General features: G+C 48.9%; 1 protein-coding gene and 1 pseudogene across 4 annotated transcripts; one reads left to right on the top strand and one right to left on the bottom strand.

Moving 5' to 3' along the window:
• On the bottom strand, positions 1-9,249 carry LOC116536204 (annotated as a pseudogene).
• Positions 1,930-23,377, top strand: MEFV (MEFV innate immuity regulator, pyrin). 4 transcript variants are annotated; one of them, XM_032257907.1, is made up of 11 exons: positions 1,930-2,073; positions 9,188-9,524; positions 11,638-12,294; positions 16,556-16,902; positions 17,324-17,419; positions 19,086-19,316; positions 19,773-19,795; positions 21,380-21,495; positions 21,682-21,714; positions 22,068-22,100; positions 22,266-23,377. In XM_032257907.1, the coding sequence occupies exons 2-11, from the start codon at positions 9,248-9,250 to the stop codon at positions 22,817-22,819; spliced, it is 2,367 nt and encodes a 788-aa protein (XP_032113798.1). In that variant the 5' UTR covers positions 1,930-2,073; positions 9,188-9,247; the 3' UTR covers positions 22,820-23,377. The 4 variants fall into 4 exon arrangements, with proteins under 4 accessions (XP_032113798.1, XP_032113795.1, XP_032113796.1 ...); XM_032257904.1 differs by having other exon boundaries at positions 2,062-2,193; positions 8,466-9,524; XM_032257905.1 differs by lacking the exon at positions 1,930-2,073 and adding an exon at positions 2,105-2,193 and having other exon boundaries at positions 8,950-9,524.
• The last annotated feature ends 3,121 nt before the right edge of the window (positions 23,378-26,498 follow it).

Here is a 26,498-nt window from a genome sequence, read left to right as displayed (position 1 = left end):
GACCAGCCTGGTGAAACCCCATCTCTACTAAAAATACAAAAAAATTAGCCGGGCGTGATGGCGGGTGCCTGTAATCCCAGCTTCTTGGGAGGCTGAGGCAGGGAATTGCTTGAGGCCAACTCCTACACCCAATTCTACTCTCTAGAGGTAGCCATATTTGTTTCTTTTCTTTTAAGATGGGGTTTCACTATGTTGGTCAGGCTGGTCTTGAACTCCCGACCTCAGGTGATCCACCCGCCTTGGCCTCCAAAGTGCTTGGATTACAGGCGTGCGCCACCACGCTCGGCCAGCTGTATTTATTTCTTCGTTTCCCTCCAGATAAATTTTAACTTTTTTGTTGTTGTTGTTATTTACAAATATGGGATCATACTATCTTCACTGTACTGCAAACGTGCTTTTTCCATTGAATAATACATAGACCATCTTTGCACATTAGCACACAGAAATTCACTGCACTGTTTTCAGTGGATGCAGTGTAGTCCATGGAATGGATTTACCAAAACTTATTCAGCCAGTGCTCTGGTGACAGACATTTAAGGGATTTATAGTTTCTGACTAAATGGCAAGTGTGGCAGGCGGGGAAGTGTTCTAGGATTATCACTATGATATGTGTACGAAAGTGCCCCTGAGACTACCATGAAGGTGAATACAGCCTCCTTATGCTTACCTGAAGACAACAGTCTTGACGGATAGAACTTCAATAGAATGTAGGACCTAGAAAAACAGACCATCTAGCTGGTTTTCCAAGATTTTTTGTGGGCTGCAATACGGTTGGATCAAAGGAAATCCTTCTTGACGGTTCAATACGTAAAACACTTAAAAAGTAGTGACTGGTCTGGCATTAGTTGGGGGAGGTGGGGAGGAGGAAAGAGGGCTATGCCTATGAAGCTCCTGAAATAAGAAACCAGATGCATGTGCTTTCTCTGAGCCAAACCATTACCTCTCTGGCTCATGTTAGTAGATTTTTCCAAAGGAAACTGTACTCCAGGGTTCTGAGGGGGTAGAGAGTTTGAGAATCCTTGCTCTAGCCTGCCTCTGCTGATTGAGAAAACGGTAATGCTGCTGTTGGGCTGAAATATCTGTTCCTTTCACAGCTTTTGTCATAACTGGTAACTACCGTTTCTCTGTTCTCGGCCTCCTTGGAACAGGGGTCTTGCCCGACACGTGCACACTCGCACGTGGCACAGTAAGTGGGACACAGCAGGCACTCGGAAAGTATTTGCTGTAAACATAAATGAAGAAGGGCGACAGGCTAATAAAGGGTGGAAGGCTTTTGGGGTCAGTACAGCCCCGGGACGTCCCATTCCCGTGGGCCGCCTGACGCCAGGAAACGCCAACTCCACTTCGCCGCGCCGCGCCCGGGATACCAAAGACTGCAACAACTCTTTCCCGATATACGGCGCGCGGCAACTCCGGCGAAAAGCAGCTATAGGCTGTCGTGGTTGCCAATCACACCAACGGCGCTGCGACTCGGAGACCTCGGAGACACGGGTTCCAGTCCATCCGCTCTCCAACTGGCTCGCGTGCTCCCGGGGCACTCTGGGAGACGTGTTTCTGGGAGTGGTCCGCGCAAGTGCATGCGTGAGGGCGGGGCGTCGGGGGTCCGTCTGGCGTGTCCGTCGCGCCTTCTATGAGCCCCTCGGCAGACGCTGCCGTGGGGCCGGCCCTCCCTCAGTCAGCACCGGACCCCGGTGGGAATTAGGCGCAGGTCGTGTCTCGCTTGACCCCAGCGCGTCCTGGCGCCCTGCGGACACTTCCTCTTTATCCTCGGTCGCTCTTCCAGCATGTCTTCTTCCCCAGGCCCCTTCTCCTCGGGATGAAGGGCCAGAGAGGGGCTGCCGGACCAGAGACCCCCGGGGTGGCGCCGCCCTCCGCTCTGGCTTGGGGTTCGCTGGGCATCGGCGGGAGGAGTCCTGGAGGGAACGGCTGTGCGGGGACGGGACCTCCTCCTCCCCACAGACGCGCCCCTGACAGTCGTGCCATGGCTCTGCGGACGTCCGAGGACGCAACTGGCGGTTCCTCCCGCGGTGCCCGACACGGTTACCTCTCCGAATTGCCGGAGCAACGCATTTGGTAGGAAACGGAAACAGAAACATGAACTAACTTTCCCACGTCACATGGCCCCAAGTATTTGAGTCTCGTATTTCCCACATTTCGTGGAGCTTCCAGACTCGTAAACAGTTGCAAAACAAGGTGATGAGTGGGAATGACATAAGCACGGGGCGGGGAGAGGAAGTGGGCAGCACCTTAGAGGACAGGATTCAACAAACGGAACCTCAAAGGGGGCAGTGTCAGTGCTGCTTCGTAGTTGGTGAGAAAACGCAGGGCTGGGCACGGTGGCTCAGGCCTGTAATCCCAGCACTTTGGGAGGCCGAGGCGGGCGGATCACGAGGTCAGGAGTTTGAGACCAGCCTGACCAACAAACATGGTGAAACCCCGTCTCTACTAAAAATATAAAAATTATCCAGGTGTGGTGCTGTGCACCTGTAATCCCAGCTACTTGGGAGACCGAGGCAGGAGAATCACTTGAACCTGGGAGGTGGAGGTTGCAGTGAGCCGAGATCATGCCACTGCACTCCGCTTGGGCAACAGAGTGAGACTGTCTCAAAAAAAAAATAAAAATAAAAGATGAAACAAATTCCCTGCACTCACTAACCCTATTATTCTGCTATTTTTCCTCCAACTTCCTTATCACTTCTGTATACATTATGTATTTGTTTATATCAGTTTACACTTTCCTATAAGAATGTAGGCTCAGGCCAGGTGCAGTGAACCACACCTGTAGTCCCAGCACTTTGGGATGCTGACAGGTGGATCACCTGAGGTCAGGAGTTTGAGACCAGCCTGGCCAACATGATGAAACCCTATCTCTAATAAAAATACAAAAACTTGCCAGGCATGGGGGTGGGTGCCTGTAATCCCAGCTACTCAGGAGGCTGAGGCAGAAGAATCACTTGAGTCTGAGAGGCGGAGGTTGCAGTAAGCTGAGACAGTGCCACTGCACTCCAGCCTGGGCAACAGAGCAAGACTTGTATTTAAAAAAAAAAAAAAAAAAAAAAAAAAAAAAAGGGGGCTCTTCTGAGTGGGCCAGACGCGGTGGTTCACACCTGTAATCCCAGCAGTTTGGTAGGCCAAAGCAGGCAGATCATTTGAGGCCAGGAGTACGAGACCAACATGGTAAAACCCCGCCTCTACTAAAAACGCAAAAATTAGGCAGGCATGGTGGTCACGGGCGCCTGTAATCTCAGCTACTCAGGAGGCTGAGGCAGGAAAATCACTTGAACCTTGGAGGTGGAGATTGCAGTGGCATGATTGCACCACTGGGCAGCAGAGTGAAATACCATCTTAAAAAAAAAAAAAAATGTGGGCTCTTCTGAAGGGCATTTTTATCAGGAAAAAAAAGAATGTGAGCTCTGCAAGAAATTTTCTTCTGTTCACTTCTGTATCCATACTACCTAGAATAGCACCTGGCATACAGCGGGTTCTCTGTAAGTATAAGTAAATGAATGGCCTTGCGGTGTCTCTTTCTAGCTATATGTTTAACATATCAATTAACCCATCTAAACAGGGTGGACAGCTGTCTCAATTTCTCAGGACTGAGGTCATTCCCAGAACTAGGCTTTCAGTGCTAAAACTGGGCAAATTGGGTTTTGGTCCCAGGCAAGATGTGTTGGTCACCTACCTCTAAGCCTAAGTTTCCTCATCTATCAAAAAAATAGTATTTTCCTCACAAGCCTAAGTGAGCCTCAAATGAGAGCATGTGTGTAAAATGCTGGGCCTGTGGTCTAGGACATCACAGACTTTCGAAGCTTGACTTGTGTTTTGACAACCTGTCGTTTTTGGCTTCAGCCATGGTAAACCACCTGCCTACCCTTCAGACTGTGGGCCAGGCCCATGTCCAGCACCCTGCCTGTAGCCATCTGCGATGGTTCAAGGCCACCATTTTCTTTTTCCCTTTCTTTTTTTTCTTGAGATGGAGTTTCACTCTTGTTGCCCAGGTTGGAGAGCAGTGGCACCATATCGGCTCACCGCAACCTCTAGGTTTAAGCAATTCTCTTGCCTCAGCCTCCCGAGTAGCTGGGATTACAGGCATGTGCCACAGCACTCGGCTAATTTTGTATTTTTATTAGAGGTTGGGTTTCTCCATTTTGGTCAGGCTGGTCTCGAATGCCTGACCTCAGGTGATCTGCCTGCCTCAGCCTCCCAAAGTGCTGGGATTACAAGCGTGAGCCACCGCGCCCAGCAAGGCAACCATTTTTTTTTTGGCCATTTTGACATAGGCATTTTAGTGCACCAAAGTATGGTTTGATTTTTGATGGAGCCCCTATGGCACAGCAACGTTTACACTTGACCTTTTAAAACAAATCATTAACCCTTTAGGTTTCTGAATTTTTTATTTATCAAGGACTGTGCTGTACAAAACATAATCTCAGCACTGAAGTGACAGCTATCACTGTGATCAGGGGCCAGCTGACAGACAAGCCATGGATGACCAAGGGGCCTTTCTTTCCAGCTTGCTCACCCCAGAGAGGACTGTGGAGTGATTCTAAGCAAAGTGTCTTAGAATATAGTTCGGTGCCTGGAAATTCACTTAAAATTTGAATGATTAGCCTCTCAAAGGCTCAGATCTCTCCCTTAAAATTAAATTTACCGGTAGTATGGAGGAGTTTGTGTCACAGTGGGATTCATTATTCTCCACTCCAAATCAACATGGGAAATCTTCCACAACCTTCTAAACAGCTCTGTCCATTATGTCAACAACAGATCTATTATATTTCAATATTATACACCTCCTTTATCGTGATGGTTTAAGAGCATATAACTGATACTCCTTTAGAAGTTAAGCTCATTATGAAATACCTTTTTTTTTTTTTTTTTTTCTTCAGAATCTTGCTCTGTTACCCAGGCTGGAGTGCAGTGGTGCAATCTCAGCTCACTGTAACCTCCGCCTCCCAGGTTCAAGCAATTCTCCTGCCTCAGCCTCTGGAGTAGCTGGGATTACAGGTGCATGACACCTCACCTGGCTAATTTTTGTATTTTTATTAGAGACAAGATTTTGCCATGTTGGCCAGGCTGGTCTCAAACTCCTGACTTCAAGTGATCCACCCACCTCGGCCTCCCCAAATGCTAGGATTACAGGCATGAGCCACTGTGGCCGGCCTGAAATAGTTTTTAAAGCTATCTTTTTTGCTTATTATGAAAATAACACAATCTTCATTTTTTTTAAATCCCCAAATGTGCAGAAGTAAATGCCATAGAAAGTGAAAGCCCTGGTGACCAGGAATGGAGTGAAGGTCATGGTGTCTGAGCTGCACATTACCCAGGAATAACAGCAGAGAGTAGACCCATTGCAGCAACTTTGTTGGGCTTGATATAAAGTCACACATCCAATGGCAAGGGCACAAAAGAGAGCCCATGACCATTCCACTTTGATTATTAAACACTTAAATGACATTACAAGGGCAATAATTGTATTTTCACTGTAATAAATTACTGGATCCCCCCCCACAAACAAAAGCTTTGTGAGCCTTTCTTGCCCTAGAAACTCCCAAGTGGCATCAAAACATTGCCTTCTAGAAGTCCCGCCTCAGAACTCTTTCTGTTGCAAAAAGTGTCACCACAATTGCAAAATGTCCTGATTTAAACCGGAAAGTCCCGTTCCCTGCCCAATTCTGTCATGGGGTTTTGGTCTCAGCTCTGAGAAATTTTCTGACCAGTCAAGATGGGATCCCACAGCACCCATAGCGTCACTACAGAATCTCATCTTTCTCCATCTGGGAGTCTGCCTGGGAGGGGCTGGTTTCCCACCATCCAGAGTCAGGGACAAGTGCTGGTCCCAGTGATACCCCAGTCAACACCCTTCTTCGGGCCCAGCCTAAAAATTCAAAAAATCTGCTGTCTGTACCATTAATGTGCATTTCAGTTCACTCCCTTTATTTTTCTTTTTTGGGACTGGGTGTTTTGCTGTGTCACCCAGGCTGGAGTGCAGTGGTGCAATCATAGCTCATTGCAGCCTCAACCTAGGCTCAAGCAATCTTCCCACCTCAGCCTCCTGAGCAGCAGAGACCACCAGTGTGTGCCACCACACCCAGGTAATTTTTTTTATTTTTTGTAGAGGTGGGGTCTCCTTATATTGCCCAGGCTAATCTTGAATTCCTGGGTTTAAGTAATCCTTCTGCCTCAGCCTCCCAAGGGCTGGGATTACAGGTGTGAGCCACCATACCTGGCCCAATTCACCTACTCTTTAGGGAAGATGTTGGGTTTGGGGGTTACAGATCAGAAGGATCTAGTGAACTGCATGTTTATTATCAGCTATGAAAACAAAGCAGGCTGAAGGCATTGGCTCACGCTTGTAATCCAAACACTTTGGGAGGCTGAGGCAGGTGGATCCCCTGAGGTGGGGAGTGTTCAAGACCAACCTGACCAACATGGAGAAACCCATCTCTACTAAAAATATAAAATTATCCAGGTGTGGTGGTGCGTGCCTCTAATCCCAGCTACTTGGGAGGCTGAGGCAGGAGAATTGCTTGAACCCGGGAGGCAGAGGTTGCAGTGAGCTGAGATTGCACCCTTGTACTCCAGTTTGGGCAACAGCAAAACTGTCTTTAAAAAAAAAAAAAAAAGGAAAGAAAGAAAAGAAAACAAAGCAAAAGATCAAATATTCTGTGAGATAGAAAACTGGTAGACCGGCTGGACAATAAGTTAAATTCAACCAACCAGAGCTCATCAAAGCCTTGAATCGCAGGCTGGGCACACACAGAGGTGCTCACACTCAGAGTTGTTTGTTCAGCTAGGTATCAGAATGTTGTGACTGACCTGTGGAAGTGACCCATCCTGGACCTCAATGGCCAGCTGGAAATGTGACATCCATGGGTAGTCATGGGTAGTAAAATCATAAATTATTGTCACGCAGGGGATGATGTTGTGAAGTGATGAATGTTTGGATCCTGGCTCTGGGCGTCATTAAGTTACAGATTCTTGGTTGCACAGGGGGATGAATGACAAACCCAGCCCTGTAGAATGCTGCAGAGATTCTGGGAGGTAGTGTTTATAAAGCAAGTGGTGGCTGGTGCAGAGGGTAAAATGCATTATTTATTTTTTTTTTTTTTGAGACGGAGTTTCACTCATGTTACCCAGGCTGGAGTGCAATGGCGCGATCTCGGCTCACCGCAACCTCCGCCTCCTGGGTTCAGGCAATTCTCCTGCCTCAGCCTCCTGAGTAATTGGGATTACAGGCACGCACCACCATGCCCAGCTAATTTTTTGTATTTTTAGTAGAGACGGGGTTTCACCATGTTGACCAGGATGGTCTCGATCTCTTGACCTCGTGATCCACCCGCCTCTGCCTCCCAAAGTGCTGGGATTACAGGCTTGAGCCACCACGCCCGGCGTAAAATGCATTATTAACAAAACTTCTGGCTGGTGTGATGGCTCATGCCTGTAATCCCAGCACTTTGGGAGGCAAAAGTGAGTGGATCGCTTGAGCTCAGGAGTTCAAGACCAGCCTGTGCAGCATAGTGAGAGCCTGTCTCTATAAAAACTACAAAAATTAGCCAGACGTGGTGGCATGTATTTATAGTTCAAGCTACTCTGGAGGCAGAGGTGGGAGGGTGACTCGAGCCCAGAAGGCAGAAGTTGCAGTGAGCTGAGATCCCACCACTGCACTCCAGCCTGAGTGACTAAGCAAGACCCTGTCTCAAAAAAGAAAAAAAAAGTTATGCAAAGATCAGAAGTAGGTAACTGAGGAGTCAGTTCACCTCACATGTAACTTATTTATTTATTTTGGGACAGAGTCTTGCTCTGTCACCCAGGCTGGAGTGTAATGGTGCTGCAATCTGAGCTCACTGCAACCTCCACCTCCCAGGTTCAAGCAATTCTCCTGCCTCAGCCTCCTTATTACAGGCCCACACCACCACACCTGGCTAATTTTTGTTTTTTTGTTTTTTTTTTTGAGAGACGGAGTTTCGCTCATGTTACCCAGGCTGGAGTGCAATGGCGCGATCTCGGCTCACCGCAACCTCCGCCTCCTGGGTTCAGGCAATTCTCCTGCCTCAGCCTCCTGAGTAGCTGGGATTACAGGCACGCACCACCACGCCCAGCTAATGTTTTGTATTTTTAGTAGAGACGGGGTTTCACCATGTTGACCAGGATGGTCTCGATCTCTTGACCTGGTGATCCACCCGCCTCGGCCTCCCAAAGTGCTGGGATTACAGGCTTGAGCCACCGCGCCCGGCCTAATTTTTGTATTTTTAGTAGAGATGGGGTTTCACCATGTTGGCCAGGCTGGTCTTGAACTCCCAACCTCAGGTCATCCACCCGCCTCGGCCTCCCAAAGTGCTGGGATTACAGGCATGAGCCACCGTGCCCGACCCCCCACATGTAACTTCTGTTAGCTTCAGAGCCACCTCTGGGGCCCTGCATCAGACTGTGAGCTGAAGGACACCTGTGCCTTTTTACCCCTGTAGCTCCAGCATCCTGGCACAGTGTCTAGAATGTTCAATGAATGTGCACGGAAGAGCATTCTGGCTCCAGGGAGCGAGGACCAAATCCGCTCTGGGAACAGATGAGTCAGACTGGTGGTCCGGGCATTGCTTTTCAAGCCCTTCATGTTGCTGGAAGAACCAACAGCTGGAACTGGATAAACAGGGGTGATGATGTGGCGAGAGTTACATCCCTGGCAATTCCCTTCTGGTTTCACTTGCCTTCTTGGGCCAGGAAAAGCAAAGCTCAGGGGGCTGTATGCACTGCTGACCCCTTCCCCCTGTCCTGTGCCATTGGCTTTGGAGGGTCCATGAAACCCCAAGTCTCTAGGAGGACAGTTGACCAGTGTGGCTGGACCTCAGCATGGTCCTCTCTGTTCCCACTCACCTGCTTTGCCAGCCCCAGATCCTGGCAGGAAGGGAGATTGGAGCGGGTGTCTGCAATCTAGTCCCAGACCTTCCCTTGCAGACTTGCCCACCTGTCTGTGGTCTAGTGTGGAGGTGAGGTCCAGGGGTCAAGAGGATGTGGGCGCACATGTCTGGCAAGTCATTGTGCCCTCCCAGCTGGAAAATCCTCTGAACCTGTGAGAAGAGAACACAGCCAGCATGGACACACCCTTACCCTTAGTCTCATTTCCCACCAAGACACAGAGCATTTCCTGTGCCTTTTCCGGTATTTCACAAGCTGCCTTTTCTTGCTCACAAAGGACAGAGGCTTCTCCTGCCAGAAGCCAGACAGCTGGTTCCAGCCTTTCCAGTTCAGCGCCATGGCCAAGACGCCTAGTGACCATCTGCTGTCCACCCTGGAGGAGCTGGTGCCTTACGACTTTGAGAAGTTCAAGTTCAAGCTGCAGAACACCAGTGTGGAGAAAGAGCACTCCCGGATTCCCCGGGGGCAGATCCAGACAGCCAGGCCGGTGAAGATGGCCACTCTGTTAGTTACCTACTATGGGGAGGAGTACGCTGTGCGGCTGACCCTGCAGGTCCTGCGGGCCATGAACCAGCGCCTGCTGGCCGAAGAGCTCCACAGGGCGGCTGTTCAGGGTAAGCAGGTCACGGCCTCCTCCTCACCCAGCACTGAGAGCTGGCTGCTTTGTGGGAGAGGGGACCAGGAGCTCAGAGCAGCTCACTCTGACTTGGGGGTTGGGAGTCCTAGGTCTACCAACACCCAGGTGACTTCAGTTCAGGAACGTCCTTTCCTTCACTCTGGACTTTGGAACTGGGTTAGTAAACTTCCTTAAGGCTCCTAATGTTTTTTCTTTTTTTTTTGAGATGGAGTCTCCCTCTGTTGTCCAGTCTAGAGTACAGTGGCACGATCTTGGCTCACCACAACCTCTGCCTCCTGAGTTCAAGCTATTCTCCTGCCTCAGCCTCCTGAGTAGCTGGGATTACAGGTGTGCATTACCACACCCAGCTAATTTTTGTATTTTCAGTAGAGATGGGGTTTCACATGTTGGTCAGGCTGGTCTTGAACTCCTAACCTCATGATCTGCCCGTCTCGGCCTCCCAAAGTTTTGGGATTACAGACGTGAGCCACCATGCCCGGTCTCTAGTGGGCTTTTTAAAAAGCAGGTCAGGATCAGGAAAGGCGGGAACTGGAGCACCTGTTCTTTGAGACTTCACTTCATTTATGATTAATAGTCATAGCAGATGAATATCTCTAGCTTAGCAAAAAGGGATCACTACCCAATCATATGAACAGGGTTGGTATATAATCTTCTCACTGCTGTTCACCATGTTGGCCAGGCTGGTCTCGAACTCCTGACCACAAGTGATCCTCCTGCCTTGGCCTCCTGAAGTGCTGGGATTACAGGCATGAGCCACCACTCCCGACCTATTTTTATTTTTAAAACGTATAATCTGGGTTTTGCTGATCTGTGTAAGATCTTATTTGAAACGAATTCTCCTCCTCAAAACGTTTGAAAAGTACCATTTCAGATATATTAGGCCAGGTGCGGTGGCTCACACTTGTAATCTCAGCACTTTGGGAGGTTAAGGTGTGTGGATTGCTTGAGCTCAGGAGTTCGAGACCAGCCTGGGTGACATGGTGAAACCCTGTCTCTACCAAAAATACAAAAAAATTAGCTAGGGGTGGTGGCATGCACCTGTATTCTCAGCTATTGAGAAAACAGAAAACAGGCTGAGGTGGGAGGATCTCTTGAGCTTGGGAGGCAGAGGTTGCAGTGATCACAACACGGCAACAGAGTGAGACCTTGTCTCAAAAAATAAAGGAAGCGAGAGAGAAATATATAGCTACATTAAGCATGTTCTTACTAAACGGTAATTAACTGCCATTGACTACAAAGTCCTCAACTTTTGTTTTTGAGACGGAGTCTTGCTCTGTCGCCCAGGCAGGAGTGCAGTAGCGCCATCTTGGTTCACTGCAACCTTCACCTCCCGGGCTCAAGAGATTCTCCTGCCTCAGCCTCCTGAGTAGCTGGGACTACAGGTGTGCACCTGCGTCTGCTGTTTCATATTTTTAGTAGAAATAGGGTTTTGCCATTTTTGGCCAGGCTGGTCTTGAACTTCTGACCTCAAATGATCCTCCCATGTTGGCCTCCAGAGAAGCTGGGATTAAAGGCATGTGCCACCCCACTCAGCCAATTTTTTGTATTTTTAGTAGAGACAGGGTTTCACCCTGTTGGTCTTGAATCCCTGACCTCAGGTGATCCTCCTGCCTCAGCCTCCCAAGGTGCCGGTTTTACAGGTGTGAGACACCATGGCCCAGCCTATTTTATTCCTCAATTTCTTTCTTTTTTTCTTTTTTGATATGGAATCTTGTTCTGTCTCCCAGCTGGAGTGCAGTGGTGAGATCTCGGCTCACTGCAACCTCCGCCTCCCAGATTCAAATGATTCTCCTGCCTCAGCCTCCCAAGTAGCTGGGACTACAGGCACGAGCCACCACGCCTGGCTAATTTTTTGTATTTTAGAGACGGGGTTTCACCATGTTGGCCAGGATGGTCTCCATTTCCTGACGTCGTAATCTGCAGGCCTCGGCCTCCCAAAGTGCTGGGATTGCAGGCGCGAGCCATCATGCGCGTTCCTCAATTTCTAAACTTTAATATCCGAGGGGATTCTCTGTCCTCCCTCTTCCCTGAATCCTGGGCCCTAAACCTGGGAGACAGCTTCATGACTTTGCATCTGGTTGTCCTTTCAGAATATTCCACACAAGAAAGCAACACAGACGGTTCTGCAGCGGTCAGCTCCCTGGGCGCTGAAGACTCTAGGAGCCTGAAGCCTGAGCCCAGGAGCCTGAAGACTCTAGACGACCTCCCAGAGGGGAAGGAGAGGAGCTGCCCTAGGCAGTGCGGGGACGGTGCCACCAACCCGCGGTGCCCCCAGCCCGAGGCAGGAAGAGGGCTGCTGAGGAAGGCCCTGGACAAAAACAGAGAGATCACCTCTGAGGGCCTGGACACGCAGGGCAAGCCTCGGACCCGGACCCGGAGCCCTGCCCTGACCAGCGGGAGAAGCCCCAGCAGAGCGCGCGAGGGGGTCCAAGCCAAGGTCCAGCTGCGCAGGAACGCCAGCTCCGCGGGGAGGCTCCAGGGGCTGGCGGGTGGCACGCCGGGGCGGAAGGAGTGCAGGGCCTACGAAGTGTGCCAGCCCTCAGGAAAGAAGCGGCCTAAAAGCCTTGAGTTCACCGTTTCTACAGGGGAGAAGGCGCCCCCAAATCCAGAAATTCTCCTGACTCTGGAGGAAACGAGAGCTGTGAATCCAGACTTGGCAGCTGCCTCCCAGGCAGGGTCCACTCCGGATGGAGGGGTGTCTGTGGACCTGGGGAAAGGCTCTGAGAATCCAGAATGTCTGGTCAACGGTAAATTGTGTTCCTTCCCTACTTTAATTTATATGGGCCCCAGAGAAAGAACAACTGTCCGGGCGTAATAGCTCATGCCTGTAATCCCAGCGCTGTGGGAGGCCTGGGTGGAAGGATCGCTGGAGGCCAGAAGTTTGAGACCACTCTGGTGAACATAGTGAGACCCCTCATCTCTATATATAAAATTTAAAAAATAAAAACCGGCCCAGCGCGGTGGCTCACATCTGTAATCCCAGCACTTTGGGAGGTCGAGACAGATGGATCACCTGAGGTCAGGAGTTAGAGACCAGCCTGGCTAACATGGTAAAATCTCATTTCTACTAAAAAAAAAAAAGCGATGCGTGGTGGTGCGCGCCTGTTTTCTTAGCTGCATGGGAGGCTGAGGCAGGAGAATCACTTGAACCTAGGAGGCAGAGGTTGCAGTGAGCCTAGATTGTGCCATTGCACTCCAGCTTGGGCAACAAGAGTGAAACTCCATAAAAAATAAAAATAAATAAATAAATAACCCAAAGTTTGGGCAGGGCGCGGTAGCTCACGCCTGTAATCCCAGAGCTTAAAGAGGCCAGGGCAGGAGGATCTCTTGACCCCGGGAGTTCCATGCTAGGCTAGGCAAGGCAACACAGTGAGACCCATCTCTACAAAAAAAAAAAAAAAAAAGCAATGATGGCACTTGCCTTTAGTTCCAGCTACTCGGGATCGCTTGAGCAGGGAGAGTTCAAGGCTATGCTTAGCTGAGGTGGTGCCACTGCACTCCAGCCTGAGAAACGTAGCCAGACTCCATCTCTACAAAACTAAAAAAAAAAAAAAAATAGCTGGATGTGGTGGCATGCACCTGTAATTCTAAGTACTCGAGAAGCTGAGGCAGGAGAATTGCTTGAGCCAGGGAGTTCCAGACTGCAGTGAACTGAGATCGTGCCACTGCATTCCAGCCTGGGCAACACAGCAAGATCCTGTCTCTAAACATTTTGGAGGCTGGGCGTGGTGGTCATGGCTGTAATCCCAGCTACTTAGGAGGCTGAGGCAGGAGAATCACTTGAACCCAGGAGGCGGAGGTTGCTGTGAGCCGAGATCTCACCATTGCACTCCAGCCTGGGCAACAAGAGTGAAACTCCATCTCAAAAAAAAAAAAGAAGAAAGGAAAAAAAAATAGAAAAAAAAAAAGAACGTCCAGTTGAAAAAGGCAATCGGGTTTTATTCAGTGGCCAAAGAATGGAAAAGGGAAGCTCACCTCTGCTGGCACCTGACCTGCTGACCAGGAACAGGAGGCAAGGGGATTTTAGAGTCCAAAGAGAGGAAGGAAAGTAGGTAAGCAGGCCCAGGTCAGGATTCCATACATGCAGGCACTGTCCCCAGCGTGCTTCTTCCTGCTTTGCATGGACACAAAACCCTGGTGATCTTCTTTTAGGGGAGGAGCTTTTGGCTTTATAATAATGTGTTAATGATCTAAAAGTAACTGGAGGTCACTTGTTCTGATTTGCACAGGTTTTGCTCAGATCTTAACTTCCTCTGGTTTTTGGCAAGGGATCAGGAGGCTCCAGGCCATTTTTTTTTTTTTTTTTTTTTTTTTTTTTTTTTTTTTTTTTTCTGAGACAGTTTCCCAGGCTGGAGTGCAGTGGCACCTCGGCTCACTGCAACCTTTGCCTCCTGGGTTCAAGCAATTCTTGTGCCTCAGCCTCCCGAATAGCTGGGGTTACAGGCACCTGCCACCATGCCTGGCTGATTTTTTTTTTTTTTATTTTAGTAGAGACCGGATTTCACTATGTTTCCCAGGCTGGTCTCAAACTCCTGAGCTCAAGCAATCCACCCATCTTGGCCCCGCAAAGTGCTAGGATTACAGACGTGAGCCACCATGCCTGGCTGTCATCTGTTGTTTTTTTTTAGATGGAGTTTCGCTCTTGTTACCCAGGCTGGAGTGCAATGGCGCAATCTCGGCTCACCGCAACCTCCGCCTCCTGGGTTCAGGCAATTCTCCTGCTTCAGCCTCCTGAGTAGCTGGGATTACAGGCACGCGCCACCATGCCCAGCTAATTTTTTTTGTATTTTTAGTAGAGACGGGGTTTCACCATGTTGACCAGGATGGTCTCGATCTCTTGACCTTGTGATCCACCCGCCTCGGCCTCCCAAAGTGCTGGGATTACAGGCGTGAGCCACCACGCCTGGCTGTCGTCTGTTTTTTTTTTTTTTTTTAAGCAACTGTCCCTATAGGTAAAGAGACTAAAGAAAAACTTTTAAAAATGCTACCAGTTTAGAGGGGACTGGTGTTGTTCAGGTGACAATTCCATACTCATGGTGGGGGCAGCATTCAGGAACACACTTTCCTTTTTTTTTTTTTTTTTTTTTTAGACAGAATTTCACTCTGTCTCCCATGCAGGAGTGCAGTGGTGCAGTGGGTGATCACAGCTTACTGCAGCCTCGACCTCCTAGGTTCAAGTGATCCTCCCACCTCAGCCTTCCAAGTAGCTGGGACTATAGGTGCTCACCACCACACCTGGTTATTATTATTATTATTATTATTTAAATGTAGATTTAGGGATTTGCTATGTTGCCCAGGCTGATCTTGAACTCCTGGGCTCAAACGATCCACCTGCCTTGGCCTCCCAAACGTCTATGATTATAGGTGTGAGCCACTACCCCCAGCATTTCTCAGCCTCCTTTGCAGTTAGGTGTGGCTACTTGACCATAATATATCCAAAGGGATGTAAATGGAGGTGTCACAAGCAGCTTCTAGAAACTTCTAGAGCCTTCCCTAAGGGATACTATTCCCCTCTGTTCCTCCATCTTGCTGCCTGGCATGAGGATGTCACCTTCTGAGAGCACGAGCTTGAGGACAAACTTGGTGGAGCAGAGCAACAGCAGGAGCCCAGGGTCCTGCCCTATGGATCTGCCTGGGACCACCTGTGTATCATATATGTGAGAGAAGGCACAAACTTCTATCCTGTTGAGGCTACTGTTATTTGGGCATTTCCATTATTCATAACCAAACATAATTTTAATGACTACCTCAGCAGTAAAAGATAGATACGTAGGACTTTAACCAATAGGCTTTCCTCCCTGCCCAGAGAAAGGCAAATGGTAGAGTCTCAACCCCATGATGACACATTGCTGTGAGATCACTGTGAGAAGGGAGTATTTTTAACCAGTCTTGGGAGGCGGGGAAGCAGCTGTGTGGACAATGAATTCTATCACGAGGGAAGAATCATTTCTGGAGACTACTAGCAGTCTCGTTTACAGATGTGCTGTGAATTTCTGGGACACTGTGAGGTGAGGAGGTAGGAGGGGCTGAAGGATTATGTTTCTATTTCTTCTCATATCTCCTGGTGTGTCTGCTTATGAAGTTGCAATTAGAGTCTGGGGTAGAGCTATTCATAACTGTTATGTCTTCATGATGAGTTCCACTCTTTAGCCCTATAATGTCCCCTTCTTTGCTTTTTCTTTTAAGACAGCATCTCACTCTGTTATCCAGGCTGGAGTGCAATGGTGTAATCCTAGCTCACTGCAGCCTCAACCTCCTGGGCTCAAGCAACTCTCCTGTCTCAGTCTCCCAAGTAGCTGAGATTAGAGGTGTGCACCACCACACCTGGCTAATTTTTAAATTGTTTGTAGAGATGGGGTCTGACCATGTTGCCCAGGCTGGTCTCAAACTCCTGAGCTTAAGTGATCCTCCCACCTTGGCCTCCCAAATTACTGAGATTATAAGCATGAACCACCCAGCCCCTTCTTTGCTTTCATTTAATGCTTATTGAACTCAGATGTGAGCAGTGGTTCATTTATTCCTTCATTCAACACTCATTTTCCAAATACTTACATATGTCAGGTACTCTTCTAGGTGCTGGGCTCCATCTAGGAGTGAGGCACACAAGTCACCGTCCCCTGGAAGCCCCTACTCATGTTATGGGCAGCCAGGGATGGGTTAAAGTGGCAAAGAAACACTGGTGGGAATGTCTCTTTCCTTTGTATCACCTGCTAGATCCGTGTCTGTGCAGGAAGAATAGCACAAGGCCATGGGTCTTTCTTTAGGATAAATGCCCAAGAATTCCAAGTCTAAGGAATATCTGAGGCCTAGCTCGTAGCTCTCAGTCCCAGTGGACTGTTTACTGATCCGCTGGATGGAAGTCAGGGGAGGACAAGCTAGGGAGTGGGCAGAGTCTAACTGAGCACTTGCACATGCCAGGCAAGGGCTCTCTCCACTGTACTTGGTGATACCTCTGTGTAAACAACTTGGGTTTGCTATTCAGGGGATTTTTCCACTGCATGTCCCCAGGAAGGCCACCAAAGGCTGCGAGTCCCCATTGCCACGCCCAGGAAGGAGGCCCAGCTGGTGGTACCTGCCTGCATGATTCCTGCAGCTGCCCCAAGGCAGCTTCTGGGCACCCCGAGGCCTCAGGCAGCCGCTCACCTGGCTGTCCCCGGTGCCAGGCCTCGAATGAAAGGAAGAGCACAGGAAGCCTAAGCCCCCAGCCCCTGCCACAGTGTAAGCGCCACTTGAAGCAGGTCCAGCTGCTCTTCTGCAAGGATCATGGTGAGCCCATCTGCCTCATCTGCAGCATGAGTCAGGAGCACCGAGGCCACCAAATGTGCCCCATTGAGGAGGCCGCCCTGGAACACAAGGTAGGCACTCCTTGCCTGTGGGCCCTTCTCTACCCGGCACACAGGCACACCGGGCCTTGCTTCATTGCCCCAAAAACTCTGTAATGTTGGTATATTAGCCAGAACACTTGAGCTGGAAATGACAAGAACACAATATAAACCAGGCCAGCAAAGAGGGGAGTTACAGGTTTATGTTGCTCGGAGGTCCAGGGGGTACTTGCTTCAGGTATGGCTGAATCCAGAGACTCACAGGAAGTGCCTCTCAGCTCTGCCGCCCTTGGCAGTGCAGCCATTCCTCCTCTTTCCTGAGCACCCCTCCCCGTGCCACTGACAGCAGCACCCTCAGCCTTGCTACCAGAAGGAGATGTTCCCCTCCAGAACTGGCACCAGCTAAAGATGGCAGGAGCCAAATTCAAGCTTTTCAAAAGTGCTGTTTTTCCAGGAGCAAATTCAGGAGCAGCTGACGTATCTGAAGAAGCTGAGAAAGTCTGGGGAAGAGGAGCGATCCTATGGGAATGAGAATGCAGTGAGCTTTCTGGTAAGGCCGGAGGAGGGTGGGAGGAGTGAGCAGGGGTCCCCGAGATTCTGCTATGGTTCACAGGGCAGCAGGGATGGCCACCTGCTCTCAGGGGGCAGAGGGGTAACCAGCAGCCAAGGGTGAGCTCATCCCTGTAGAGGGAGACCACCCCCAGCAGGCAGGGGTCACCTCTGAGGATCCTGACATGCTTTCTCATACTTACCACAGATGGTATAAAGCAACCTACAAGGATGACTATCACAGAAAGATGGGATTGAGGAAAGGGGAGGATAACACTTTTGTTGTTAAGATGGAGTCTTGCTCTTTCGCCAGGCTGGAATGCAGTGGCACAGTCTTGGCTCACTGCCACCTCTGCCTCCCGGGTTTAAGCAGATCTCCTGCCTTAGCCTCTTGAGTGGCTGGGATTACAGGCGCATACCACCATTCCTGGTTAATTGTATTTTTAGTAGAGACAGAGTTTTGCCATGTTGGCCAGGGTGCTCTCAAACTCCTGACCTCAGGTAATCCGCCCTCCTTGGCCTTGCAAAGTGCTGGGATTATAGGCATGAGCCATCGTGCCCAGCCAATAACACTTTTAACTTTAAATTCTCCTAAGTGTCTGTGTGTCTTTGTGTGTGTGTATATGTGTGTTGTGTGTTTGTGTGTGTTTTTCCAAGACAAAGTCTTGCTCTGTCGCTCAGGTTGGAGTACAGCGATATAATCTAGGCTTGCTGCAGCCTCCACCTTTCAGGTTCAAATGATTCTCCTGCCTCAGCCTCCCAAGCAGCTGGGATTATAGGTGGCTGCCACTGTACCTGGCTAATTTTTGTATTTTCAGTAGAGACAGCGTTTCACCATGTTGTCCAGGCTGGTCTCAAACTCCTGACCTCAGGTCATCCACCTGCCTTGGCCTCCCAAAGTGCTAGGATTACAGGTGTGAACCACTGGGTCCAGCCTGTTTTTTTGTTTTGTTTTGTTTTGTTTTCTGTTCGTTTCTTTGTTTGAGATGGAGTCTCATTCTGTCATCCAGGCTGGAGTGCAGTGGTGGGATCTCGGCTCACTGCAAACCTTCGCCTCCCCAGTTCAAGTGATTCTCCTGCCTTAGTCTCCCAAGCTGCTGGGACTACAGGCATGTGCCACCATGCCCAGCTGAGTTTTGTCTTTTTAGTAGCGACAGAGTTCCCCATGTTGGCCAGGCTGGTCTCGAACTGCTGACTTCAAGTGATCTGCCTGCCTTGGCCTCCAAAGTGCTAGGATTATAGACATGAGCCACTGGACCCAGCCCAAATTTCCCCATTTTATTAGACAACGTTTATATAGGATTAAGGACCCACTCAACTCCAGTGGGACCACATCTTAACTAATTACATCTGCAAGAACTCTGTCTCCAAAGAAGATCACATTCTGAGGACTGGGGGCTAGGGCTTCAACATATAAATTTTGGAGGAGACACAGATAAGCCATAACACCAGGTTCAAGGACATTTTCCCATAGCTAGCCCAAGCCATGCTCAGTCTGTTCTGGAAGGTTGCGCCAATATTGCCTCTTATTCTGGAATCTAGGCCTCCAAGAGGCAGAAGAAGCCCACCTCTTAGCCACCTTCAGGAGGTGGGCTTCTGGGGGTTCCCAGACATACATGTCCACCCACAGCACAGACCCCCATACCTCCCCATCCTCTGCTCCCCAGAAACAAACTGAAATGCTGAAGCAGCGGGTACAGAGGAAGCTGGAGCAGCTGTACCACTTTCTGGAGCAGCAAGAGCATCTCTTTGTGGCCTCACTGGAGGACCTGGGCCAGACGGTTGGGCAGTTCAGGAAGGCATATGACACCTGTGTATCGCAAGACATCGCCCTGCTTGACACGCTAATTGGGGAGCTGGAGGCTAAGCAGTGCCAGTCGGAATGGGAGCTTCTGCAGGTGGGTGTGCCTGGGCCCAGCTTTCTCAGGCTCCCTGTGCCCATCAGGATGCCTCAGGCTCCCAGTTCTGCCATCAGCTCTGCTGGAGCCAGTGGATGAGTCCCCTAAGGCCTGATCTTGGTGACCCACAATGCCTCTTGAGCCCAGTCACCTTTGATGAGGTCTCACAGGAGCCGAGGATGGCCCAGCATCCAGGGGATCCCTGCCATTGCCCAGAAGAGATTAGCAGGGTTTGAGGGCCATTCCCTTTCAGGCCTCGCTACCTGGGATGCCTGAATTCCTGTGGTTAGAATTAGAATTGAAGAGAGGTGCTCCACTCACTGACACCCCAGGGCAGGGAGCCCCCGTATAAGTGCAGGGGGCAGCTAAAAGTCCGGGAGCCCAGGAGTAGAGGCCAGGAATCCACACAGCCTCTAGGAGCCTGGTAACAAACAGTTTCCTTTTTCTCTCTTCTAGGACATTGGAGACATCTTGCACAGGTACAGAGAGGTCCCGTGGTGTACCCTGGGTGTCTTGCAGGAAACATTTGATGGAGACAGTCCTAGAACGGACCTGGGAGGGAGACGTTCCCAACCTACAACCTGGGAGGGAGATGTTCCCAACCTACGGTGAGGAGTCTGCGACTCCAGACTCCTCCCTTTTTCTGCAGCTTCCCAGAGCCTCTCTGGATTTGCTTAGGGAGAAGGGGATCTGGTCAGCAGGGAGGCTGACCAGGTGTGGGGCTGCAGACTGGGAAGGGTGAATTCAGCCTATCCTGTTGAAATGGGATGGAGGCTTCCTAAGAAACCCTCTGAGTGGACTGTGTCCCAGGCAATTCACCTTCTGAAAACTGTCCCCACGGGCCTGCTGGTGGCCTTGGGGAGCTTGTTTGGAGTGGAGCTGTGGTAAACTCAGCAGGAAGAGGAGGAAAGGGACAAGAAGAGGCTAAGCCTTAAAATCACTGGGAGCTTTACAAAATCCCAGTGTCCTTTTGTGTCTGGCTTCTTCGCTTAGCATGATGTCTTCAGGCTTCATCCATGTTGTAACATGTATCAGAATTTCTTTCTTTCTTTTTTTCTTTTTTTTTTGAGACAAGAGTCTCGCACTGTCGCCCACCCAGGCTGGTGTGCAGTGGCTCAGTCTCGGCTCACTGCAACCTCCGCCTCTCGGGTTCAAGTGACTCTCCTGCCTCACCCTCCCGAGTAGCTGGGATTATAGGTGCCCACTACCATGACCAGCAAATTTTTTGTATTTTTAGTAGAGTCAGGGTTTCTCCATTTTGGTCTCGAACTCCTGATCTCAAGTGATCCACCTGCCTTGGCCTCCCGAAGTACCGGGATTACAGGCCTAAGCCACCTCGCCCAGACATTTTTTTTTTCCCTGAGACAAGGTCTCACTCCCATTACCCAAGCTGGAGAGCAGCAGCACAGACACCGCTCACTGCAAACTCAACTTCCTGGGCTTAGGTGATTCTCCCACCTTAGCCTCCTGAGTAGCTGGGACTACAGGCAAGTGCTACCACTCATGGCTAATTTTTTGTATTTTTAATAGAGATAGGGTTTCCCTATGTTGCCTAGGCTGGTTTTGAACTCCTGGGCTCAATGATCCAGCTGCCTTTGCCTCCCAAAGTGCTAGGATTACAGGCGTGAGCCACTGCACCTGGCCTGTTTTCTCCTCTTGTTGCTGTTTTTATAATAGCCATCCTAATGGATGTGAAGTGGTATTTTGTTATGTTTTTTCCCCTTAATTATCATTTTTATTTCAACAGAAAGAAAAATACTAGGGAAGTATAATCAATTTGCCATAGATAATTCTGGTAGATAATATCAATGTCATTTTAAGTCCATTCTGAAAACTCCTTGTGGTTTTGATATCCATGTTTTTAAAGCGCCCCAGTACATGCCAATCTGTGGCCAGAGTTGAGGACCAGCATTTAGATCTCTGAATCCAGGGAAGACTTTTCTTTGTGTAGCTCAGGCTGGGCTGGGTGTGCCCTGTGGAGAATGTGGCTCATTCCCAGCTCATGGGTACTTGGGCCGCCCTCTCTCTCTAGCCTTCTCTGGTCAACAGTCTTTTGTCTCTAGGGCCAAGAAGGTGCCTGTCCCTCAACGGTGGACCACTCCTCAAGAGATAAAAGAAAAAATCCACCTGCTCCACCAGAAGTCAGAGTTTATGGAGAAGAGCGCAAAGTACTTCTCAGGTAGATGGGCTTGGGAGAATATTGGAGGTGAATGCTAACTTCTTCCCTAAGATCCACATAGCACAGAGCCCCTCACTTTCCTCTTCCTCCCCTGGTCTTGCTGACCTGCTTTCAGCTTCTCCCCAGTCTCCTCCTGGCCAAGGGACCTAACTCGAGCTTCTCTTTGCTCCCTTTCTCGCATTTTAGAAACCCTGCGTTTGGAAATGGAAATGTTCAATGGTGAGTCCAGCAGTGGTGGTGTGTGCTGGCCTGGGGTTGTTGCAATGTTCCCTTGTGCTGTTGACTTCAGGGGCACTCTTTAGAAGAGAAAAAAATACCTACCTGGAGCCAAGGCAGGAGAAAGGTCACGGCAGGGCCCCCACTCTGTGCCTGACTCATTGGCTGAGTTGACTCTTTAGACCACAGTCCCCAATGCCACCTGGGTTCCTGGGAAGAACGGGATTATACCCAACATAGCATACAGGGTCCTAAGCAAGGGGTTCCTTGTCTTTCCTTGTTGTCAGGATAGTGTAATTTAGCCCCTCTGAATGGGAATGCTCAGGACTTTTTCCCTATCTCATTTTTCTCCATAGTTCCAGAGCTGATTGGCGCTCAGGCACATGCTGGTAAGTGCCCAAATCAAGGCGAGCAGTGCTGGCCTGCCGGATCCCTGTGCTCTCCCCCACCATATTCCAGAAGAACTCCCCTGTCCTTGTTTCCTGCAAGTGGGGAGAACCCTGTGGGGATGTTGCCCATGGACCCCTAGTTAGGTGTTCAAATTTTCTTTGCAGTTAATATGATTCTGGATGCAGAAACTGCTTACCCCAACCTCATCTTCTCTGATGATCTGAAGAGCGTAAGACTTGGAAACAAGTGGGAGAGGCTGCCTGATGGCCCTGAAAGATTTGACAGCTGCATCCTTGCTCTGGGCTCTCCGAGCTTCATCTCCGGCCGCCATTACTGGGAGGTGGAGGTCAGAGACAAGACAGGGTGGGTCCTGGGAGCTTGCGAGGCATCCATAGGCAAGAAAGGGAACATAACTCTGTCGCCAGATAAAGGCTACTGGGTGGTGATAATGATGAAGGAAAATGAGTACCAGGCGTCCAGTGTTCCCCCGACCCGCCTGGTAATAAAGGAGGCTCCCAAGCGTGTGGGCATCTTTGTGGACTGCAGAGTTGGAAACATTTCCTTTTACAATGTGACAGCCAGATCCCACATCTATACATTCTCCAGTTGCTCTTTCTCTGGGCCCCTTCAACCTGTCTTCAGCCCTGGGACACACGATGGGGGAAAGAACACAGGCCCTCTGACTATCTGTCCAGTGGGTGGTCAGGGGCCTGAGTGAATGCCCAACACCGCATCTCTCTTCCGGCTGCCAGTCTTTTGTCCTGCATTCACACACTCAACAGTCATGGAACACCTACTGGGTGCCAGCTACTATAGGAAATGTAATGAATAACAAAATAGTTACTCTGCCCAAGGAGCTTACCTTATCATAGCAGAGGTAAGTTAGGTACGAACACATTGGCAAATCCAGGTGAAGACATGTACTGATGACACACCACGGATTTGAGAGGAGGAAGGATGGGGTTGTTGCACAACCTGTCCTTGGTGAACGGCACTCTCCTGAACAGAAGACTTGGCCGTCATTTTCCCTCAGAACCCCATGGCAAGGGTATATCCCCTTGTTGTCGCTGCCTCTGTCTTGAGGACAGGGAGTACCTAGAGAAACACGAGACTGGATTGGGATAGAAGTATTTGTGTACCTGGATTAATGAACTATAATTCTTTTTTGTTTGTTTGTTTTTGAGATGGAGTCTCACACTGTTGCCTGGGCTGGAGTGCAGTGGTGTGATCTCGGCTCACTGGACCCTCCGCCTTCTAGGTTCAAGTGATTTTTCTGCCTCAGCCTCCCAAGTAGCTGAGATTACAGACTCCTGCCACCATGCCTGGCTAATTTTTTGTATTTTTAGTAAAGATGTGGTTTCACTTTCTTGGACAGGCTGGTCTCAAATGCCTGACCTCAGGTCATCCACCTACCTCGGCCTCCCAAATTGCTGGGATTATAGGCATGAGCCACAGCACCCAGCTTTATTTTGTGTGTTGTTTTTTTTTTGCCCTGAGACGGAGTTTCGCTCTTGTCACCCAGGCTGGAGTGCAATGGCGCAATCTCGGCTCACCGCAACCTCCGCCTCCTGAGTTCAGGCAATTCTCCTGCCTCAGCCTCCTGAGTAGCTAGGATTACAGGCACGCGCCACCATGCCCAGCTGATTTTTTGTATTTTTAGTAGAGACGGGGTTTCACCATGTTGACCAGGATGGTCTTGATCTCCTGACCTCGTGATCCACCCGCCTTGGCCTCCCAAAGTGCTGGGATTACAGGCGTGAGCCACCGCGCCCGGCCTGTTTTTTTTTTGAGATGGAATCTTGGTCTGTCGTCCAGTGCAGTGGCAACATCTCAGCTCACTGCAACCTCCACCTCCCAGGTTCAAGCGATTCTCCTGCCTCAGCCTCCTGAATTAGTTGGGATTATAGGTGCCCACCACCATGCCTGGCTAATTTTTTGTAATTTTAGTTGAGACGGGGTTTCATCAAGTTGGCCAGGATGATCTCAAACTCCTGATCTCAGGTGATCTGCCCGCCCTGGCCTCCCAAAGTGCAGGGATTACAGCCGTAAGCCACCGTGCCCAGCCATGATTCTTAAAGAGTATTGACTGGGCCTCATGAATAAACAATTTAGGAAATCTAGTCATTTGCATTTGTCACTCAATCACTGTGGAATTCCCTTTTCCAAATGCATTTCATGAAGCAGATGGGACTACTGTATGGAAAAAACATTTGGCATGTATTCCAAGTGTCAGATTATTCTGTCTTGGTTTGTATGGAAAAATCTGTGGGTTGTGAAATATTAGTTTCTACTTTACACATATCCCGCTTGTCCTTTGTTTATAGAGATGTAAAGGGGCCGGGCATGGTGGCTCACACCTGTAATCTCAGCACTTTGGGAGGCAAAGGTGGGTGGATCATTAGAGACCAGCCTGAGCAACGTGGTGAAAACCCATCTCTACAAAAAATACAAAAATTAGCCTAGGGATGGGGGTGGGAGGATGGCTTGAGCCCAGGAGATCAAAGCTGCAACAGTGAGCTCAGATGCAATCCAGCCTGGGCAACAGAGTGAGTCCTTATCTTCAAAAAAAGGTGGGTGTGAGAAGAAAAAACAAATGAAGATTAAATTTCAAACTCCTATGCCAACTCCATCTTCACTGCTAGAGTCTAGATTGGACTCACAGATACGCCATGGCTATGATGAGAGCAGGTAAACTTGCTGTGCTTTTATTAAGGAGTTTCATTCTACAAGAGTAACCCACGTGCCAGGAGAATTCACGTGACCTATGCTTAGCCATTCCCTGTGGCAGGTCCTGTGTTACTCCCAATTTTCCCTTGTTATAAGCTTTCCATGAACATCTTTGTGTATACTTTCCACCACCTTACCATATACATATTTTTTCTCTTGTGTTATTCCTAAAATGGTTCCTGAATGTGAAATATCTGATAATGCATGCTATGATTTGCCATAACATCCTTTGCAAAGATTTTAAAAATATTTCATGCCTAAAGCAATGACTGTCATTTAAAGGCTTTTGCTGATTTAATAGGGATGTAATGATGCCTTACTTCTGTTTTATTTCATTAGCTGTTAATGAGGCTGTGAATTTTTCCATGAGAATTTCTGCTTTTTGTTTCATTCTGTGGAAATTGTACAGCTCCTTTGAATACTTGCTATTTGGAATCTAGATACTGAACTTCATTGTTTGCTGTACTTCTTCATATATGTTTTAGTCTGGACGCAGTGGCTCATGCCTGTAACCTCAACAGTTTGGGAGTCAGAGGTGGGCAGATCGCTTGCATCCAGAAGTTCAAGACCAGACTGGCAACATGGCAAAACCCTGTCTCTAGCAAAAAATACAAAAAATAGCCAAGCATGGTGGCGAGCACCTGTAGTCCCAGTTACTCACGAGGCTGAGATGGGAGAATCGCCTGAGTCTTGGAGGCAGAGGCTGCAGTGAGCCGAGATTGTGCTACTGCACCCCAGCTTCAGAAACAGAGCGAGACTGTGTCTCAAAAAAAAAAAAAAAGGAAAACAAAAACATAACTGTTTTAGATCTTTTTGAATCTGTCAAATAAAATGTTTCTGCCTAGTGGTTATTTTCATGGAGATCTAAATCCATACTATAAAATTCACCCTTTTAAAGTGAAAAATTAAGTGTTTCTTAGTATATGCATTGTGTGTATATATCAGCACTATCTAATTCCAGAACATTTTATCATATGTATTAGCAGTTGCTCCCGATTCTCCCTCATTCCCCAGCCCATGTAAACCACTAAGCTACTTTCTGTCTCTATGATTTTGCCTATTCTGGACATATGATGTTAAGTGGAATCATATAATATGTGATTTTTTGACTGACTTGTTAGATTAGTATGTTTTCATGGTCCATTCATGTAGCATGTGTCAATGCTTTATGCTTTATCACTGAATAATAATGCATTATGTGATTACATGTATATATTATTTCTTGTTCATCCACTCATCAGTTTGGGGACATTGGGTTGTTTCCACTTTTAGGCTACTGTGAACACGTTTTTGTGTGAACACACATTTTCATTTCTTTTGAGTTTATACCTTGAAATTGAACTGCTTGTTCATATGGTAACTATGTTGAGAAACTGCCAAATTGTTTTCCAAAATAGCTGGACCATAGCACATTCCCACCAGCAATATAGGAGGGTTTCATTTTCTCCACATTTTCACCAATAACACTTTATTATATTTTTATTATAGTTATTCTAGTGTGTGTGAAATGGTATCTCATTTATGTTTTTTTTTTTTTTTTTTGAGATGGAGTTTCGCTCTTGTTACCTAGGCTGGAGTGCAATGGCACGATCTTGGCTCACTGCAACCTCCGCCTCCTGGGTTCAGGCAATTCTCCTGCCTCAGCCTGCTAATAGCTGGGATTCCAGGCA

Source organism: Sapajus apella, unplaced genomic scaffold, assembly GCF_009761245.1.
Source record: "Sapajus apella isolate SASKATOON/1434 unplaced genomic scaffold, GSC_monkey_1.0 scaffold99, whole genome shotgun sequence".
Lineage (NCBI taxonomy): Eukaryota > Metazoa > Chordata > Mammalia > Primates > Cebidae > Sapajus > Sapajus apella.
This window is presented reverse-complemented; position numbering and strand designations above follow the sequence as displayed.

Excerpts from the sequence above, each read along its gene's own strand:
- MEFV (XM_032257907.1), top strand. The coding sequence starts at position 9,248 with ATGGCCAAGACGCCTAGTGACCATCTGCTGTCCACCCTGGAGGAGCTG. Across the intron at positions 12,295-16,555 it reads TCCAGAATGTCTGGTCAACG|GAAGGCCACCAAAGGCTGCG; the intron begins GTAAATTGTGTT and ends GCATGTCCCCAG. Across the intron at positions 22,101-22,265 it reads TGGCGCTCAGGCACATGCTG|TTAATATGATTCTGGATGCA; the intron begins GTAAGTGCCCAA and ends TTTTCTTTGCAG.